This window comes from Ahaetulla prasina, chromosome 3 (genome assembly GCF_028640845.1).
Source record: "Ahaetulla prasina isolate Xishuangbanna chromosome 3, ASM2864084v1, whole genome shotgun sequence".
NCBI lineage: Eukaryota > Metazoa > Chordata > Lepidosauria > Squamata > Colubridae > Ahaetulla > Ahaetulla prasina.
The window spans coordinates 109597576-109618954 of NC_080541.1; the positions used below are offsets into that span (position 1 = coordinate 109597576).

Here is a 21379-nt window from a genome sequence, read left to right on the forward strand (position 1 = left end):
CCTCAGCGTTCCCCTATTCGCTAATTTAGTCACTTTGTCAAATTACATTGTCAGATTAAATTGTCAAATTAAAGCCTGGGTGTCCCACCTTTCATTCTAGTTCTGTACTTTCACAAAAATATCACGTTAGTCCCGCCCGTCCGCCCCCCCCCCCTCTCCTGAAAAACAGTCGCTCGGCACATTCTAACCCTCCGATCTGCACTTTCTCCACCTTCAGTTCCTTTCTCCGGGCGTGGCTATATCAACCAAGCCGAACAATACGGCTCCACCCCTTTCTGCTGCGCAGACGTTCCACCGCTGTGTGAGGCCTGTGTCCTCACAAAAAAGGCTACGGAGAGCCGACGTGAGCCGGAGAAGGGAGGGTGCTCGTCCTGGTTCTGTCCTAGGAACGGCGTACAGTAGTAGCCCTTTTCCGGAAGGAAAAGATTACTGGAGACAACTGCTCCGTCATGCCCCATTTTCCTTTTGGCTCTCTTCGAAAGCGCTGAGGAAAGGTGGACTGGCCTTGATAGAGCGCCTCTTACTCGTGTGAATGCGACGTTAGGAGTCCTAGTATAGAAAACGAATATATAAACACAGAGCCCAAATCAGAACCGGAGCTGACTAAACTGGACTTTAAAGAGAGAGCTCCATCTCGTGCCATAGTGCTGTATCTGATTTTAGCTATCGTTTCTATTCGTCCGTTCTCGGGTTTTCGTGATGGCTGCTCCGGTACCAGGAACGGCTGGTCCGAAAAGCTGGAAGAGAAGTTGTTACCGCTGGCATGGATGCAATGTTGAGCACCTGAGAACTTGGCGGAGAGAGAAAGAAGCAGGTAACTGTGTTTCTAATTTCCTTATTAAGTTTTGAACTGAAGCAATTCATTACTTTTTATCCTACTTAATATACGTTATCATTTTAGCATGATTCCATCCAAACTTTTAACTTAGACAATATATTAAAAAAGTCAAACTTACTAAATGTCTCAAAAAGATATTCATTTTTTGATTCATTTATATAAACTTCTTTTAGCTTTCATTATGCTTTCCCCTTGTCAAATGCATTTTTATATAATTGAACCGCTGTGTAATATTATATAATAGCATTAAGCTATTCTTTTCACTCTTTATTTTATATAAGGGCTTTGATAATTTTACAGTTTTATTACAGCTCTGAGAAGTGCTCGGAGGCTAAAACAGTTGTTCAGTAAGCGGCGTTTATGTGAAGACAAGTCATCAGATGGAGAAGTTGAAATGGATGGTCAGACAGCAGCTCTTTTATCAGAGGAAGAGGTAAGTTATACGTCACTAAATGAATTGGAATTCACTGCAGTATATTCAACCCCAGTCTTTGGATTATGAACTTTCTGGAAATTTACCTAAACTACTGATGGCCATTCTCCAGAGATTGCTTTAATGCCCTCCCTTCAGCATTCTTAAGGAGTGATTGATTACATGCTGTCAGATACTATCATGAGTCAGTGTCAATATCTGTGTAAGCCGAAATTTTCTAAAATAAAATAAAAATAAAATTAATGACTACATAGATAGACCTTCTCCAGAGTGATGTGTCCTCAACCTGGTCCTTTAGTTCTGTCAATAGTGCACACATCATTGCTACAATCAAGTCGTCTCACCTTGCTTCTCTCTTTCTTTTCACCATTCCCAGCAGGGGTGAAATGCTCCCGGTTTGACCGGATCGCCTGATCCGGTAGCAATGGCAGCGGGTGGTTCGGAGAACCGGTAGCAAAAATCCCTGCCCTCCCCCCCCCTCCGCATGCCCAGCTGAGACGTGTGATCATCAAGATTTTTTTTTTTACTTTTAAAAGCATTTTTTTTTGGCTGAAAAAATGCTTTTAAAAGTAAAAATGCCTCTGATGATCGTGTGGCTCAGCTGGGATTGTCAGAACCCTTTCAAAGCATTTTTTCTACAAGCTCTTCGGCCGAAGAGGTGGTAGAAAAAATGCTTTTAAAAGTAAAAAAAAAAAAAAGAGTTGGCCATGTCCACCCAGTCACATTACCCCCACCAAACTACACCCACAGAACCAGTAGTAAAAAAATTTACATTTCACCCCTGATTCCCGGCATTATTGTGTTTGTTAAGTGAGTTTTGGCCCATTTTATAACCTTTTTTGCCACAGTTGTTAAGTGAATCACTGCAGTTGTTAAATTAGTAACACAGTTGTTAAGTGAATCTGGCTTGTCCATTGATTTTGCTGCTCAAAAGGTTGCAAAAGGGATCACATGACCCTGGGATACTGCAATTGTCATAAATACAAGTCAGTTGCCAAGCATCTGAATTTTGATTACATGACCGTAGGGATGCTGCAATGGTCATAACTATGAAAAACAGTCATAAGTGACTTTTTTCCGTGCAGTTGTAACTTTGAACAATCACTAAATGAATTGTAAGTTGAGGGCTACCTGTATTCACTTCTGAACAGAGGGTGTCTTTAGGTTTACAAATGATAGTGAGCAAAGGTTTTATCAATATTTCTGGTATGCCAGCTGCAGTTGTTAATGAGTTGATCCATTTTAGACAGCCATTCATGCTTTAGCTATAGCAATCTTGATTTTCACAACCCCCTATTATCATTTAAGTGGCCATTTATTCCGTAAGTGAAAATTCTGGATTGATTTGTTTTATGATCCATTTGTTTTCTTGACAAAAAAAGTCTCTCTCCTGTTGCAAATGTGGTTTATTTTTGTGTTCCATATCAAGTGGAATAAAAACAAGCTTCCATCTCAGATTTGGTTTCTTTGTAAAGTTTTGTGTTGATTCGGTATTGCTCACTGGCAGGTTTCACAGCTTTTAAAAAAAATCCAGAGAGGAACAGAAGACAGAACAACCTCTATGCAACTTCTTCGACAAGGCCTACAATATAGAGAAATCCAGCAGAAATTTATCAGGTTAGCTGGTGTACATGTCCATTATAGAACGATACTAGTATAAATTGCTTCTTTGGTTCAGTAGAATCAACTAGACTTTATGCTGTCACATTTATCTGGGTAAGAGGCCTTTCCCACTGCCTTTTTCCCCAGCTGGATTGTTTTAATATGGTGCCCCAAAGGCTTTGATCTTGACCTATCATATATGTTAGTGAATAGCTTGCATATAATGATTGGGAAGTGGCTGATTTGGTTATTTGGTAAGATATGGCTCATTATTTCAATGTCTAGATTCAGGAGCATTTAGCTTATTTGTTTCAGTGTCTAGATTTAAGAGAATTACTAGTTTAATAGTTTTAGAGCTTTCAGGAAATTTTCCTGTTGAATCTAGAAGGCATCTTTAATGTGTGTCTTTTAAAGCAGAGCATATCATTGAAAATACTACAGCCTTTTTTATGCATTTAGTCTTCAAGTCTTCATTTGTTAGTAAATTTGTTAGTCTTCAAGACTTCAAGTCTGCATTAAATTTTTATTTATTTATTTTATTTTATTTATTTATTTATTTATTTTATTAAATTTCTATACCGCCCTTCTCCCGAAGGACTCAGGGCGGTGTACAGCCAAAATAAAACACAGAATATATACAATTAAAAGAATTTAAAATGAACTATTACTATGTGGCCGATAATTAAAACATTTAAAAATTTAAAATATTATTAAAACCCCAATTTAAAAACAAGTATTTATGCCAGTCCTGCTTGAATGAATAAATATGTTTTAAGCTCACGACGAAAGGTCCGAAGATCAGGCACTTGACGTAAGCCAGGGGGGAGTTCGTTCCAGAGTGTTGGTGTATTATAATTTCGTCATTGAGTCAGCAAATAGAGTTTAAAGGAATTTGTTGGAACTTGAGATTAATTTTAATTTTCTCTCTAAATCTAGTGTTTGCATTTGATCTGTATAACAGTCTGGAATAAAAAGCAATATTGGTAAAAATCTTCCTAAAAAGAAAAAGATATACCAACCGGAGTCTGCTTTTCTTGGTCACTTGGCAAGAAAGACTTTGCTTTGGTTCGTTCTTCCTAAATATTTACGTCTGTCTCTGCCATTCCTGCAAGACATAATACTTGATTGATTTTGTTTTTCTTTTCAAAAGATTCATTACTTTTTCATTTTGATTCTATAGATGATTGCCAAAATAACATTTACTGGGCAAACAATATAGTAGCATTTAAAAATTTTCCTTTTTAATATTTTTTGTAACTTTCTGTTGCCACACTGGAGGATTTTTTTTAATTTCACCAGGATATTTTGTACATACATGGATGAGTGTGTACAATCTTATAATATTTGAAAATAAATTTTCCCCTTTCCTAATAACTTGCAATGTGGAAACACTATTTTGCTTGGCAGAGAAAGAGAAAATTTTAAAGTTTGTATATAAACACTTAATTACAAAACATTCACGTTTAATATGTAGAGGAGCACCATTTTCTTGGTTAATTATAATTAACTTTCAGTCCTCACTAAGAGGTTAGATATTAATTTTGTTTTAGCAGGTCAAAATTAGGAATTCAATTCTGATTTATACAAGGGTAAAGAAGTTGAACTACTACACCTACTACTGTTCAGTGTTTTGAATGTAGATAATTTTGTTCCTTTGCCTTTTCTTTCATAGGAAAAAAAATCAGCAGCTTTAGAAATAAATGTTATGAATGGGGAGGCACTTTGCAGCCCTAGCAGTACTGTTTTTCCCCTTTGTTCCACCTGGGTGATATACTTCAAGCCTGCAACAAATAACTCAAATTTGTAAAAGGAAACACAAACCAAAACTTTAAACTTTTATGATCTGTGTTCAAAAATGTACACAAACTATTCCAGTTCTGGGGAGGAGAATAAATGCAATCAGATTTTTTTGTTGTTGTTCTGGTTCCATAAATGCAATTCATTTTGCTTATCCTGGCTTCTTGGATTGTAATGGTATGTAGGAATAATCTTGAAAGTCAGAAGGTACTAGATCCTTGCTAGTTTTCTGGAAAGTGAAAGTAAAGGAGATGAGAAATACTTTCAGACTTGTTATTATTTCATATTTGTTATTGTATCCTTATAATATAGCTATTATTAATAGTCATAGTTTGTGCTTCTTGTCTGGACTAGTATAAAGGGTGACAAGAGTTAGGTTACCTGTAACTGTTCTACTACCATAGGATACTTTCAACTGGGCATTGCTTTCCTTTGCTTAGACATATCCAACAATGATGCAATGTAGCAGGAGAATATATATGTTTTAATTGATAGGTTAGAGGGAAATATGTCTGTGCTGATTGGCCTATTTACCAGCAAACTAGCCAATCTGCAGATGGATGCAGCTTGCTGTTTACACGAACTTTCACTATCTACTGATCCTGCTGTGGTCGAAGCATGCTTGCCAGCAACCTCTTATCTCCTGACTTACCTCTCTGGACACAGTGTAGCTCTCATGGTAAGATGGATTCTTGTGCTTTATAGCTCTTACTTCTGTTAAGCCAGAAGTGAAATTTAATTTTCCAAATATTTACTAATCTTACTCTTGTTTACTCTTACTCTTGTTTAAAGTTGCAGTTAGATTAGAGTGAACATAGGGGAGGAACATACTCTTTCCTAATGTATTTCAGGAGCTGTGTTTATACACATTAGGGAATTTAGTAGTTGAGATGAAAACTGTGAAGAAACACCTTCTACCTCAGGGCATCATCCCAGTGTTGGCATCCTGTATCCAGGTGAGTATCAAATATAATTCTTGTCCAGCCATTTTGAATATCAGTTTTGGTTCATGAATTACTTTTATTTATTACATATTATTCCTGATGCAAATGTGAAATTTTCCTTCTTTAATCTTTACTACAAAAATTGTGTGATTTAAGTTACACTGAGAAATAATGACTGGCCCAAGGCCTTCCAATGAAGTCCAAGACTAAATGGGTATTCCTAGTCTTGATTGAATGCCTCAGCTACTACAATGCACTCATTTTTCATTCTCCATGACTAAAAAAAGTGAAGTCTCCTTTTTCTGTAGCATGTGCTATTTCTTTCAGTTGCTCAAGACATTTAAATAATTTTCAAAGAAGATATCTTCCTTTTTTTAAAATATAGCTTGTTACTGTATTACTAAGAGTTGTTTAACTTATTGAAAAACTTCTGAGTATTTCTAAAAGAGTATATTTTCTGAGATAATTCTTGCATAGTAACCTTGTCCACAGGTCCAATATATTATTTTTTGCACGAAACTGTTAGAAATGCTACTGAATATAGGCAACTGAATTGTCAGCATTACAGCTTTTTCTTCACTGCCTTGGCCCAATTTACCAAACAAGAGAATATTTGTGGGGTATTTCCATACAATTTGTCGGATATTTAGAACAATCTGTTTTCTTGTACATGCATTGCTATTCTCTGCTTCCTTCACCAACTGCCTCTTTGACCCTAAACTATTGGATGATAAGTTGGATTGCTTGATTTCAGTCTCCTCATGTGACGATACAAGAAGGTGTTGGCTATGTTCTGTCACAACTCTTGCAATCCAAGGAAGCTGCAACTGAAATCATACCGTAAGTGAAATTCCAATTAGGAATTACATGCTTATGTGATTATGTGATGCCCATTTGGATCCAAATACCATTTTTAGTTCCTCCTGCCCTGATTGGACATTGGCAGTGTCAAGCTGGGGCATGAGGGCTGCTCAAGGAAGTATATATCTTGGAAACTGTTCCTGCAGCAACAGTGTCCTGGGTGATGTGGGGCAAATGATGTGGGGTGCTTTTCACTAGGCTTAGCCTCTAGTAGGGTGCTTCTCATATGTAAGCTGTCTCTTGCTGGTCACTCGCACAACCTCCCTATAAAAAAGAAATCTGTTTTCACCTTTTCATTTATATATTCCCTGGTATTAAGGTAAAAAGTACATTTTTAAAATTTATTCTTAATCATGCTTGGTTCTTGGAGATTGCTTAGATAAGTCCCTGCAGTTTTCTTGGCAAATTTTTCAGAAGCTGTTTGCCATTGCCTCCTTCCTTCAACTGAGAAACAGTGCCTGGTCTAAGGTTACCAAACTGTCTTTGTGTCTAAGGCAGGACTAGAGTCTCCCTGTTTCTAGCCTTATTTCTTAACCAGTACCTACATACATTTTAATGTGGAGAATCTACATGTAGTAGCCTTGTAAAATTGTATATAAATTATTGCTGCATTTATCAAGGCCTCAATAGTACAGTGTTTTCTTCCACAGGATATAAGCTTCTGTGATGATAGTGCTTATCTGATTGCTTAGTTCTCTGCTTAGTAATTACATAAGATTTTTATTTTGTCTGCAGGTTGCTCTTAGAAACCACCCTGCCTCAATGCATGCTTCACTTGGTTTGTTCCAGGCTGGAAGATGGAATAGGAACTGCAGTGGAATGTGCATGGGGTCTTCACTACATTATTTGCAGGTAAATATATTTTATGCACAATGTCTCAAATAATAGTGAAAAAAAACATGGTGTCATTGTGGGAAGAGTGGCCATTAAAGAATTAATTAATCTCCTTAACAACCAAGGATGGGGAAAATGTTGAGCAAAAGACAGTTGGTAGCAGGACTACTTTTTAGACAAAATTTAGTTAAAGGCTTTCCCTAAAGAAAAAAAAAATTGTTATTTTAAATAGGAAATTAGGTTAGTTCATGTCCTAGATTGCTACTCTTCTGTTGCTTTTTTAGAAGGGGACAGGGTATGTCAGTAAATAGAAAACAACAAAACAATCCCTTTGATAGGATTCTATTTATAGTTCTGAAACTACATTGGGTAATTGTACACATTAATTTACATAAAAATAATATAGACGGTTAATCCTTTGGCATCATATCACTGGATTTTTAAGGTGATATAATTATGTCAGAAAATCAGGAAAAAAAGAGGAATTTTCAATCGGTTCTAATCCTGCCGTAGTCACAAACCCAGCTGGGTGGGCCAATCAAACTTGCCAGCCCTAGGAAGGAGGCAATGGCAAACACTTTTCCAAAAATGTTGCCAAGAAAACTGCAAAGACTTCTCCGCTGACATGAAGGTATCTTCTACCCACTAACCACTTTGAATAGATAGTCCATTTGGTAGGTGATGAGGGCATGCCTGTTTGATGGAATCCCTGTGGATATGCTGAAATATGAGCAGGATTCATCCTATTATAGCCAGTTCATCTGTCTTACTCTAACTTTAGACCATATTCTATGTCCTGCATTCTGGAATAAGATTAGAATAGAGCTGGGATGGATCTTGGAGGTCTTCTAGTCCAGCCCCCTGCTTAATCAGGAGAACCTATACTATTTCACATAAGTGACTGTCTAGTCTAGTGACTGCCCATAATTTCTGATGACAAGTTGTTCCACTGTTTAATTGTCCACACTGTTAGTAAGTTTCACCTTAATTCCAGGTTGCTTCTCTCTTTGATTAGGTTCCAAACATTGTCTCTTGTCCTGCCCTCTCGTACTTTGGAGAATAATTTGACCCCCCCTCTTCATTGTAGCAGCCCCTCAAATATTGGAATACTGCTATCATGTCACCCCTAATTCTTCTTTTCTTTAGACTATCCAAACCCAGATCCTGCAGCCATTCTTCATATGTTTTAGTCTCCAGGCCTTTAATCATCTTAGTTGCTTTTCTCTGAATTTTTTCCAAAGTCTCAACATCTTTTTTGTACTTTGGTGACCAAAATTGGTTGCAGTATTCCAGATGTGGTCTTACTAGGGTTTTATAAAGCAGTACTAATACTTCATGTGATCTTGATTCGATGTCACTGTGTATACAAACCAGGATTGTATTAGCTTTTTTAGCTGCTGCTGCATACTGCTGGTTCATATTGAAGTGATCATTCACTAGGACTCCAAGGTCCCTCTCACAGTTATTGTTTTTTAGCCAGGTCTTGCTTAATCTGTACATATAAATTTGATTTTTCCTGCCTAAATGTAAAACTTTGCTTTTCTCCACATTAAAATTCATTTTGTTGGATAGGGCCCATTGTTTAAGTTTGTCAAGATCTTTTTGGATCCTGAGCTTGTCTTCTGGGGTGTTGGCTATTCCTGCCAGTTTAATTTCATCTGCAAATTCGATAGGTTCCCCTTCTATTCCCTCATCTCAGTCATTTATGAAAATGACTGTAAGGAGAATGGACATTAAATGTTATGGCAATTGAAGAAATATATAAGTGATGAAAATTTGAGTTCGAGAAGATGGACTGTAATTTGAGAAATGGACTTATGAAATTTGAAGGAATATACAAGTGGAAAAAAAAATTGAATTTGAGAAGATGGATTAATTTTAAAAATGGACTGTAAGAAGAAATAATATGTGAAGTTGGTATTGCTTCTTTTCTTTTTTTCTTTTTATTACTCTTTCCTATCTCTTTATTTTTATTGTGAGGGGATCTAAAGTTTAAAATTTTTAAAGGTGGGAGGTTATGTATATTTTGTATACTTTAGCTTTTGATTGTTGGTCGTAATACCCGGTATTTGCTCTGGGAAGTCTGGGGGAAGGGGAGGAGGGGGAAGGGGAAATGATACATGCATTGATTATTAATGTACAGTAATTTTTGAAGATATGAAATTAAAATTTAAAATGATATTGGGGATGCTCGACTGCCATTTCAGAAAGAAAAGGAGAGAGGATAGAAGGAGGGAAGAAAGTAGGTAGGAAAGAGTAGAGAAGGAGGAGGGGAATAAGAAGGTTAGATAGGGTGGAAGAAGGGAGGAGTGGAGAAGGAGGAGAGGAAGTAGTAAAGTGAAGGAGATGAAGGATGTGAAAGTAGTAGAGGGTAGAGAGGGAGGTTGTGAAGAAAGGAAGTGGCAATCGGGCAGGCCTGAATCAGTAATAAATAAAAATTAATGATTAATGATGGATAATAGTTTGTACATAAATATGATGTTGGAAAATGGAAATAAAAATTATTTAAAAAAAGAAAAGAAACTATTGAAGAGTACTGGGCCTAAGACGGAGTCTTCTGGTACTCCACTGCTTATTTCTCTCCATGTGGATGTAATACCATTAAAAACTACTCATTGAGTACAGTTTGTCAGCCAGGTACAAATCCATCTGGTGGCGATGTTGTCTATTCCACATTTTTCTAGCTTATCAAGAAGTAGGTTGTGGTCTACTTTGTCAAATGCCTTACTGAAATCTAAGCATACTATGTCCACAGCATTTTGCTGGTCTACTAATTTAGTTACTTTATCAAAGAATGAAATAAGATTGGTTTGGCATGATCTGTTTTTAACAAACCTGTTGTTCTGTCCCCTCCCGGCCTCAGCCACGCGAGCTGGCTAATTGAGTTCACGGCTGCTATCAGTCCTGGCAGGGAATCTGCGAGCCTGCCAAAGTCTCCCTTATCTTGGGGTTGCGGGCAACCAGGAAGTCAGCAATCCAGGCTGAATGTTCAGCTCAATTCTCCACGAGTCAAAGAGTTCAGCTCAATTTTTGCTCGTCACGGAGCAGAAGAGCAGCTGGGGCTGCTTTTATACTCTGTGGGGTGTGGCTCCGTGACTCAGCAATCTCTAGGCCTGCCCCATCCCTTCCTTTGTTGTAGCCGCCTCTTGTATCTCCGAAACCTGGGATCCAGCCAGGCCTGATTGCCATCAGTCGGGTCTGGAGACGTGGCCTGGGGGGGAGAGTCAGGGGACGGAGGCCTAGTTATCTCCTCCACCTGGCCTGCCTCTGGCTCCTGGAGCTGAGTCAGAGGAGCCGGTGTTCCAGAGGTAACTCCTGATGGCCCTTCCCCCTCACTTTCCGAGTCACTTTCTGGCAGGGGGCCCAGCTTGGGGGGCGCAGACACACCTGTGCTGGTCACTAGTTATAACTTTATTTGCTTCTAGTTGTTCGTAGATCTGTTTTTTGATTATCTTTTCCAGGATCTTTTCCAGATATTGAGGTTAGGCTAATTGGTCTGTAGTTTCCTGGATCTGTTTTTTTCATTTCTTGAAGATGGGAATCATACCAGCCCTTTTCCAATCCTCGGGTACTTCCACAGTGCTCCAGATTTTTTGAAAGATATGATACAATGGTTCTGAGATAACATCTGCCAGCTCCTTCAGAACTCTGGGATCTAATCTGTCAGATCCCAATGATTTATGTTTGTCAAGGTTAGATAGGTGTTCTCTAACTATTTTCTTGCTTATTTTAATTTTTATTTCTAGTTTGTCTTTTACAGTGGTTTTTTTGGTACGTTTGGCTATAATTTCTTTTTGCGCGAAGACTGATGCAAAGAATGAGTTAAGCAGCTCTCCTTTCTCTCTACTCCCTGTTATTTCCTTGCCATCTTCTCTCTTTAGTGGATCTACTGTTTCCTTGACTTTTTTTCTTGTTATTAATATGTTGAAAGAAACTTTTTTAAAATCATCTTTGACTTTTGTTGCAAGTCTTTGTTCATTCTGAGCCTTTGCTTTCCTGATTTTATCTTTGCATGTTCTGGCTATCTGCTGATAATCAGCCTTATTTATGTGTCCTTCTTTCCATTTTTCGTATTTGTCCTTTTTTGTCTTTCAGTTTGTCAGAGAGATCTTTGTGCAGTCATTCTGGTTTCTTCTTGAATTTCTTGTTTTTCTTTTTCAGTGGTATTGTGCTGGACTGGGCTTTTATGATCACGTTTTTCAGAGTTTCCCACGCTTCTTGAGTTGTTTTGCCCTTTAGGGTTTTCATCTATGGAATCTTTCCTAGGCTCTCTCTGAATTTGTTAAAATCAGCTCTTTTAAAGTTTAAGATGCTGGTTGGATTATTTTCTATTGCTTGTGTTTGCACTATATTGAGTTCCTGTATGATGTTGTCACTTTCATCCAAGGTTCCGGCAACTTCAACTCCCTCTATCACTTCTTCTCTATTAGTAAGAATTAGGTCCAGTATAGCTTTACTTCTAGTTTCCTCCTCTACCTTTTGGATGACAAAGTTGTCAGTGAGGTTGGTTTGGAATCGTTTCATCTTCCACTCACTGCAGAATTTGTCATTTAGAAGGGAATGATAGATGTTTGTGTATTGAGGTCAATGCATATTATGAATACCAGAATTAATATTTCCACATACCTAAATTTCTGTTTAGAGTATTATGAAACAAATCCATTAGTTTACAGATCTGGAATAAATAGAAGGTATATTCTAATTTGTTTTCCTATAAGGTAATGTAAACCCAAAGAGGTAAGGTTCTAGATAATAGATCAAAGTTGCTAAGAAGCTTCTACTGTAGCTAAATCAGGATTTGTCTTTATCTAACACTGTGTTTCTTAGATTCCATGGGTTCCACTTAGATTCCATGGGTTCCACTCAGATTGTGAAGATTCAAAATCTGGTGCTCCTGAAAAATGAACATGGGGAGGATTACAGTAATGGAAAGGAGAAACGTTGGGCTGTATCCACATTGCTGGAATAAAATACTTATCTTTTTGTTTCCTTCGATTTGTAGCCAAGTGAATAATTCATTGCTGATTTCCCAAAGGACGGTGCCATCCCTAGTGCAACTATTGCTGGAATTGTCCTGCCTGATAGCAACAACTTCTGTTGAGGGTCTAGAATTGGTAAAGTGAAAGGCAAATACTATATATTGGATTTACCAGACTAAGACTCTGAAACTTTTTTCTGAATATATCTCATTTTATTTTACCTTCAGTTGATATGCCCTGTTGTACGGTGTGTTGGCAATCTTCTTGCGGAAGATAAAGCAAATAATGATGAACTGCTAATAAAGGAAGAGTGCCTTCTGAAGGCCTTGTTTGTCTTTATGCAGTATTTCCTGCCCAAACACTCCTTTGTTGTAAGCGAATGTTTGTGGCTCTTGAACAACCTCACTGGTAGGTCCCTTGAACACGTCTCGGATATTCTGGTTGAGAGAACAACAGGATTGGTAGTCTTTCTTTTGTTGTCATTTAGACTCTTCCAAAGAGTAAAAGCTTTGATAATACTAAGAACTCAGTTAAAAGAATTAGTTAGAATATTAACTGCCTAATTTTAGAACATTACAGATTAATAAAAACAGTGCATATTGTAGAATGATAGAGCATTTTTGTTCAGAGCAAAATCTGCTTTTGAGAAATGGCAAGCAAATACAGGTAATCTTCAATATATCGATGAAGATTCTCAGTCATCCAGGTACAACTGTCTTGAAGTTGAGGCATGGCAACTGAACTTATTTTCTTGTTGGTTTGAAACATTTTATTGCTTATCCGAGTAGCTTCTTCAGTCTGAGCAAGTTGGTTAGCGGGAATCTGATGAGGCAGAGGACATGCCCCAGCTGGTCCTCAGGAACGTAAATCTCTTGAATCCATTAAGTTGAATCAAAAGAACTTTTACTTGAGAGAAAGTGATTGCAGGAAAGCAAGGTGGAATCTAAAAAGTCCTGTGCAAACTACACAGCAATTCTTTCCTTTCCCCAAATCCAACCCCCGTGACCAGTTCACCAGCAGCCAATGTGAGGCCGCAAGGTTGTTATGGGAACTCTGAGGTACTAGGCAGATAACAGTTCACCCTCAGGGCACATATCAGGCTGTAACAGGCTGGGAGGGAGTCTGCTCCATCTTTGGAGATCGCCTCCCTAATTCCCAAGCAGTTACAGCAAAAGCAACAGCATGCGAAAAATGCCAACAAGCCCCCTTCCCCTCCCCACTTTCAACAGAATGGCAGGACACGATGGTGGACCTGACAGTACCAACTCTTAAAATACGTAGGGGGTCATTAAGTGGGGCCTCCCTGGAGAATCTGTAGTCTTAATCTTGCTGGGACTAATGAAAGAGCAGCATAAAAAATACGGAACAGATTGTGTCTGAAGTCCATTTCTTTTTTCTTTTTTTTTTACATTTATATCCCGCCCTTCTCCGAAGACTCAGGGCGGCTTACATTGTGTAAGGCAATAGTCTCATCCTATTTGTATATTTATATACAAAGTCAACTTATTGCCCCCCCAACAATCTGGGTCCTCATTTTACCTACCTTATAAAGGATGGTGGCTGAGTCAACCTTGGGCCTGGTGGGACTTGAACCTGCAGTAATTGCAGGCAGCTGTGTTTAATAACAGGCTTCTTACAGCCTGAGCCACACCGCAGCCCTATGGCACTATAGAAATGGAGAGCTACAGGAAACCACCACACAGAGCCCAGTAACTGCTGTTTGACTCCCACTACTCACCTCAACATAAACTAAGAGTCATCTGGACATTACATCACAGGCAGAAAACATTTCACCTCCAGGAATGCCTAAAGGAAGAATTCTGGCATCTGAGGGCAGCTCTCTAAAGCTTGTGGGTATTGAAATTGGGTGTTTATTAAATCAGCATCTGGATCCAACAAAACCACAGGTAAGCTGACAGTCAGAGTCTGTGGAAGAACTGGTCCTTCCTTACATGGCTGGTATATTGGAGAAGCTAAAACCGATATTTGAAAAACCACATACCTGTGTTTTACCAACACACTGACACAGAGGCTTGTCCACTTCAAAGATTGGACACCAAAAAATAAGAGCAATGTAGTGTATGCAGTTCAGTGCAGTGGGGAATGTTCAGAGCTCTACATATATGGCCCAGCACAGGAGAAACAGCACCACAGGACCAGAATCGGTAGCATTCCTTCATTTAAAAATAAAAAGGAACTCTTTTGAGGACAATAAGGTTCACATTTTGGACAGAGAAGATTAATGGTTTGAGAGAGGAATAAAGGTGTCCAGTTATGCCAAAGTCAAAAAGCCTTCCCTCAATAGAAATGGAGACCTCAGACACAATCTGGCCCCCATATTTTGTGCTGTTCTCTTATCAGTCCCCAGGAAGATTAAGAGCAATTCACAAGTTCAAGTAATGATGCCTAAGAATTTTAGGAGTTGGAATAACTTGCTCTGACTGAAGAAGTTACTTGCATAAGCAATGAAATGTTTCAAACCAACAAAAAAATGAAGTCAGTTGACATGACTCAACTTCCAGACAAGTAGTCCTCAATTTACCAAAATTGGGACTGGAAAATGTATTGTTAAATGGTGCGCTTGTTAAATGAGGCATCATGGGACGGCATCCACTTTTATGACTTTTTTTGCCATGTCATTAATTGAATCAGTATGGTTATTAAGCAAGACACCACATGACCATGATTTTCCATCTTTCCTGCTGGCTTCCCCATTGTCTTTGCTTATTGGAAGATGGCTAGGAAGGCCACAAATTCCAATCACATGACTGCAGGATGCTGCGACTGTTCTAAATGGGAGTTGGTTGCCAAGAATCTGAATTCTGATCATGTGACTGGGGGTGGGTGGGGTAATGGTCATAATTTCAAGGACAGGTCATAAGTCACTTTTTAGCATGATTATAACTTTAAACTATCATTAAACAAATGGCCTAGGTCAGGGTTCCTCAAACTTTTTAAACAACCGGCCAATTCATGGTCCCTCAGACTGTTGGGGAGCCAGACCGGCTGGGTGGACATGGCTAGCTGGTCATGTGACTGGATGGGCGTGGCTAGCTGGTCATGTGACTGGATGGGCGTGGCCAATTTAGCAGTCCAAATAATACACACACATTAAACTTTAATTTGTTATGCTCCTGGGGGTGGAAAGCAGATTAGTGAAGCTGCCTTGGGGTGTGTTTGTGACTTGTGTGTGTGTCTGTCTCTATCTCTCCCTCTCTCTCTCTCTCTGGAGGCCGGGAAGGCCAAAGATGGGCCTCTTTTTGGCCTCCGGAGGCCTCTGCATGTACCATTTTTGGCCTCCCCGGCCTCCAGTACCTTGCTAAAAAACAGGCCCGTTTTTGGCCTCCTGAGGTCTCTGCGTGTCCCATTTTTGGCCTCCCCAGTCTCCAGTAGCATTTTGCCGCCCAAAAATGGTTTTGGCCTCCTGAGGCCTCCACGCATCCTGTTTTTGGCCTCCCCGACCTCCAGAAGGTGGGTGGGGGCTGGTGAGTAGGCAGGGCAATGTGGGCGGGGCAGCCTGGTGGTCCCGCGCAGGCCAGATTAATGGCTTCGGCAAGCCGTTTCCAGCCCACAGGCCATAGTTGGAGGACCCCCGGCCTAGGTCAAGGAGTACTGGTAAATGAATGGCTGATTTTTCTGTACTTTTTCAGTCCACAGCACCACATCTTGTTCTGTTCTGCTAAGCCTTGAAGTCTTTTCTGATCTGTTGAAGCTGTTACGTTCTTATCAGGTGATCAGCTTGCTGGTAGGTAAAAATATTTTCTAAAATATTGTCACTGTGAAAAAACTGGAACTGCGTATTCAATTCAATGCAAATATGTTTCAGTGACATTTTTGGCAAGATTAAGCTAAAGACATACCTGAAATTCCTTGCCCTGTCATTTATTTATTTATTTATTTATTTATTTAAATTTTTATACCGCCCTTCTCCCGAAGGACTCAGGGCGGTGTACAGCCAAAAATAAAAACAGCAAATATACAAAGTTAAAATATCAATTTAAAATACCTATTCCATAATGGCCGAATTAAAACCGTCAGATTGACCTAACCTAAAATACCCCATATAAAATTACAAAGGATTAAAACTTTAAAATTTAGAATTTAAAAAATCAGTCCAATCCCGCCTGAATAAATAAGTGAGTTTTTAATTCCCGGCGAAAGGTCCGAAGGTCAGATATTTGGCCCAAACTGGGGGGAAGGTCGTTCCAGAGCGTAGGTGCTCCAACAGAGAAGGCCCTCCCCCTGGGGGCCGCCAGCCGGCATTGCTTGGCGGACGGCACCCTGAGGAGACCCTCTCTGTGAGAGCGTACGGGTCGATGGGAGGCATAAGGTAACAGCAGGCGGTCCCATAAGTACCCGGGCCCTAAGCCATGGAGCGCTTTAAAAGTGGTAACCAAAACCTTGAAGCGCACCCGAAAGACCACAGGTAGCCAGTGCAAACTGCGCAGGAGTGGTGTTACCCGGGAGCAACGAGGAGCTCCCTCAATCACCCGCGCAGCTGCATTCTGGACTAACTGGAGTCTCCGAGTGCACTTCAGGGGTAGCCCCATGTAGAGAGCATTGCAATAATCCAGGCGGGAAGTGACGAGAGCATGAGTGACCGTGCATAAGGCATGCCATTAATCAAAGCAAAATAGCTACTTCAGACAGCTGATCTTTACACAATATACAGGGACAGTGCAAAAGGAGTATGGGTATTGGGGAAGGTTGGCAAGAGTGTGTGAGAGGTTTAACATGGGTCAGGAGGGCGCAAGGGGAAGCGCAAGTAGTGTGGGTTGGGGAAGGTGCAAGAATGGCATGAGAGGTGCATTATGGATCAGGGAGTGTGTGATGCTGTGCCTGCACAAAAACTATGGATCAGGGAGGAGGAGAGGGTGCATGAGATGCATGAATCATGTAGGGCACAAGATTGTATGCAAGAGGCACAGGTTGGGGTGGGTGCACAGGAGGCATAATACAGGTCAGGGTTGTGCATGAGTATGCAATAGATTAGGGAGGATGTACACAGGCCAGTATGGTGCAAGTGCAGAAGGGCTGGGGAAGGGTGCAAGTGTGTGGGACTTACCCCAGAAACTTGCAAACTTTTTTCCAAATGGTTGAAAATGGCAATCAAGTGATTGCAAGATACTGCAACCCACTCTAAGTGCAAATCAGTTGCCAATGCACAAGTTGCAATCACATGACTACGGCAGTGCTGGGATAGTCAGAACTCCCAAGGACTGGTCGTAACCACCATCTTAACTTTAAACAGTTTTTCATGTGTGATGATCCAGATACATTGATACTGTGTCCTTAATCTTAGTGGAAAGGCAAGAAATCTTTGTAAACAATGTTACAATATTTGAGGAAAGTTTTTAATATCAGTATAAATTGATATTGGTAACTGAAGTTACTCATCTTAGTTTCTTGTTCCATCTTCCCCTTTAGGTTCTAACAGTGTTATGCAATATAGCTGCCAAGGGTGCTGCCTACTGTGAAATGCTGCATCAAAAAGCTGTGCTTCCTTCTCTTGTAAATATCCTTATTGTTTCTGATGTCCAAGTAGTAGGCGAAGTTCTAGAACTATTGCATCTGATCTTCCTTTACTGGCCAAAGGTAGACTTTAATGCATTGTGTATCCCAGCATTATTATATATTCTAAAAGTCCAAGATGTACTAGCAGTTTCAATACTAATGTGTATATTCTTTCACTCTGCCAGGCTGCCATTGACTTTGTAAATCATTCTGGACTACATGCCTTACAGCAGCATCAAAATAACCTACATTTGCAAGAACAAATCAAAGTGCTAATTCAAACTGCTAGCCAGATAACTGCTGTCCCTCAAAATAATCCTCTTGAAATTGAAAATCTTGATTCTACTTCCTTACAAACTTGAAGCAATGACATATATTAATTTGTTGCCAACAAATTTTAAAGAATACCTTTTGAATACCAGTGTACTACTAAATCTCTCAAGTCTTATGTTTGTTTGTAACCTTCAGTTAAGCAAAATGTTGATCATAGAACATATTTAGAATCAATTTACCTCAAATGGGTTAACTTACAGAATGCATCCCTATGCTTGTGTTCTCTTTCTCTCTCACACACATATCCACCAGCACCTTTCCTTTCTGTTTGTGCTCACGTGCATCTTTCATTTCTTTTCCCTTCAGCTGAAAAATGATAAAGCATTGTTAAAAAAGTATATGTATTAAGGCATTCCAGGAATTCTGTAACAATTAGCACAATTAATAGAAATGTTTTAAATAAGCAAGATACTCATTTGTAGTTATTTGTAAGAACAAGATTTCCATTTGGATTTAAACTTTAAGCATAATGAATGTAGTTTTAAATATGTCATTAATATTTTGCCAAAGTCATGCATTCTAATTTGCAAATGTAATATATATTTTTCTTTAAATCGGTTATTATATATGTGCTTCTAATATTTATTTGGTTGAGTGATAGAAGACAGCAAAAATGGACCAAGTTTAAAATAGACTGGATATATCTGGTGAATGTGGAAAAAAACTTCCCAGGGAAAAAAAAATCCACCAATACATCATTTTGGGAGAGTCAATTGGACAGCAATTTAATAAATAAATTCAAAAGCTGCTGAACTAAACTCCCCTTCTTTCCATGATGTGATCCAAACTGGAGTGAAAGTTATTCACCATGTGCTTCCTAGTGCGCGTGCACGTGCATACGCACACACATGAAGGGAAATGTAAAATCAGAAGAATGAACACAAATTCTTATGGACACTGCTGTTACAGTGGTTTAATGATCTGGTATTAGGGGATTTAGTGACGATACCGGTGTCATGGACAGATCATTTTCCCCTCCGCCTAGACTTTCAGACCGCCCCTCACCACCGCAGGGAGACGGAACCAATGCGTTGGTTCCGTCCCAGGCGCCTGATGGACCCAGAGAGGTTCCTGACGGAGCTTGGGCCGTTTCCTGAGGATCTTGCCCACGGCATGACTGAAGAACTAGTCGCGGCCTGGGAACAGGCTGCGGCTGGGGCTTTGGACCGTGTCGTGCCTTTGCGGCCTCTGACCCGGCGTAGATCTCAATTGGCTCCTTGGTTCTCTGAGGAGCTGAGAGAGATGAAACACCGGAGAAGACGCCTAGAGAGTACCTGGAGGTCCAGCTGTTCTGAAGCTGATCGGACACTAGTTAGGTCTTTTTCGAAAGCCTACCTAGTGGCACTGAGGGTTGCGAAACGTTCCTACGTTTCCACCCTCATTGCGTCGGCAGATAACCGCCTGGCCGCCCTGTTTCGGGTGACCTGTTCCCTTCTACACCAGGGGGGACGGGATAACCTCTTGCAGGGACGTGCTGAGGAGTTTAGTGGTTATCTATACGATAAAATCGCTCAGCTTCGGGATAGTTTGGACCAAGATTGTGATGATCCGGATGAGATGACTGAGACACGTCTTGTTGATGTTGTTTGGATGAGTTTGATTCTGTGGCTCCCGAGGACATGGACAGGCTGCTGGGGAGGTTACATGCCACTACATGTTTACTGGACCCGTGTCCCTCTTGGCTGGTGCTGGCCACTCAGGAGGTGACAGAGGCTGGCTCCGGGGAATTATAAATGCTTCTTTGTTGGAGGGGGTCTTTCCCGCCGCCTTGAAAGAGGCGGTGGTGAGATCCCTCCTTAAGAAGCCTTCCCTGGACCCAGCTATTTTGGGTAATTACCGTCCAGTCTCCAACCTTCGCTTTGTGGTGAAGGTTGTAGAGAGTGTGGTGGCATGGCAGCTTCCCCAGTACCTGGATGAAGCTGTCTATCTAGACCCGTTCCAGTCCGGCTTCTGGTCCAGGTATAGCACGGAGACAGCTTTGATCGCGTTGGTGGATGACCTCTGGAGGGCCAGGGATAGGGGTTGCTCCTCTGCCCTGGTCCTGTTAGATCTTTCATCGGCTTTTGATACCATCGACCATGGTATCCTGCTGCGCCGGTTGGGGAGTTTGGGAGTGGGAGGCACTGTTTATCGGTGGTTCTCCTCCTATCTCTCTGACCGGTCGCAGATGGTGTTGACAGGAGGGCAGAGATCGACCGCGAGGCGCCTTACTTGTGGGGTGCCTCGGGTCGATTGTCTCGCCTCTCCTGTTCAACATCTATATGAAGCCGTTGTGCGAGGTCATCAGTGGCTTCGGCTTGAGTTATCAGCTGTACGCTGATGACACTCAGCTGTACTTTTCCACCCCGGGCCACCCCAACGAAGCTGTCGAAGTGTTGTCCCGTTGCCTGGAGGCCGTACGGGTCTGGATGGGGAGAAACAGACTCAGACTCAATCCATCCAAGACGGAGTGGCTGTGGATGCCGGCACCCCGGTACAGTCAGCTGCAACCGCGGCTGTCTGTTGGGGGCGAGTCACTGGCCCCAACAGAGAGGGTACGCAACTTGGGCGTTCTCCTGGATGGACGGCTGTCGTTTGAAGATCATCTGGCGGCCGTCTCCAGGAGAGCCTTTTACCAGGTTCGCCAGTTGCGCCCCTTTCTGGACCGGGATGCCTTATGCACGGTCACTCATGCTCTCGTCACTTCTCGTCTGGATTATTGCAATGCTCTCTACATGGGGCTACCCCTGAAGTGCACTCGGAGACTCCAGTTAGTCCAGAATGCAGCTGCGCGGGTGATTGAGGGAGCTCCACGTTGCTCCCAGGTAACACCACTCCTGCACAGTCTGCACTGGCTATCTGTGGTCTTTCGGGTGCGCTTCAAGGTTCTGGTTACCACCTTTAAAGCGCTCCATGGCTTAGGGCCCGGGTACTTACGGGACCGCCTGCTGTTACCTTATGCCTCCCACCGACCCGTACGCTCTCACAGAGGTCTTCTCAGGGTGCCGTCCGCCAAGCAATGCCGGCTGGCGGCCCCCAGGGGAAGGGCCTTCTCTGTTGGAGCACCTACCCTCTGGAACGAACTTCCCCCCGGTTTGTGCCAATTATCTGACCTTCGGACCTTTCGCTGGGAATTAAAAACTTATTTATTTATCCAAGCAGGACTGGCTTGATTTTTAAATTTCCAAATTTTAATTTTTTGTAATTTTATATGGGGTATTTTAGGTTGGGTCAATTGATGGTTTTAATTTGGCCATTATTGAAT

General features: G+C 40.9%; 1 protein-coding gene across 3 annotated transcripts; it reads left to right on the forward strand.

Annotated features, from left to right (window-relative positions):
- The first annotated feature begins 275 nt into the window (after positions 1-275).
- TMCO6 (transmembrane and coiled-coil domains 6) lies at positions 276-19854 on the forward strand. Of its 3 annotated transcripts, none has more exons than XM_058175570.1 (12): positions 276-814; positions 1139-1271; positions 2779-2888; positions 5166-5349; positions 5522-5626; positions 6369-6454; positions 7211-7327; positions 12312-12423; positions 12516-12696; positions 15939-16033; positions 17716-17883; positions 17988-19854. In XM_058175570.1, the coding sequence occupies exons 2-12, from the start codon at positions 1233-1235 to the stop codon at positions 18162-18164; spliced, it is 1374 nt and encodes a 457-aa protein (XP_058031553.1). In that variant the 5' UTR covers positions 276-814; positions 1139-1232; the 3' UTR covers positions 18165-19854. The 3 variants fall into 3 exon arrangements, with proteins under 3 accessions (XP_058031553.1, XP_058031551.1, XP_058031552.1); XM_058175568.1 differs by having other exon boundaries at positions 1150-1271; XM_058175569.1 differs by having other exon boundaries at positions 1150-1271; positions 7265-7327.
- The last annotated feature ends 1525 nt before the right edge of the window (positions 19855-21379 follow it).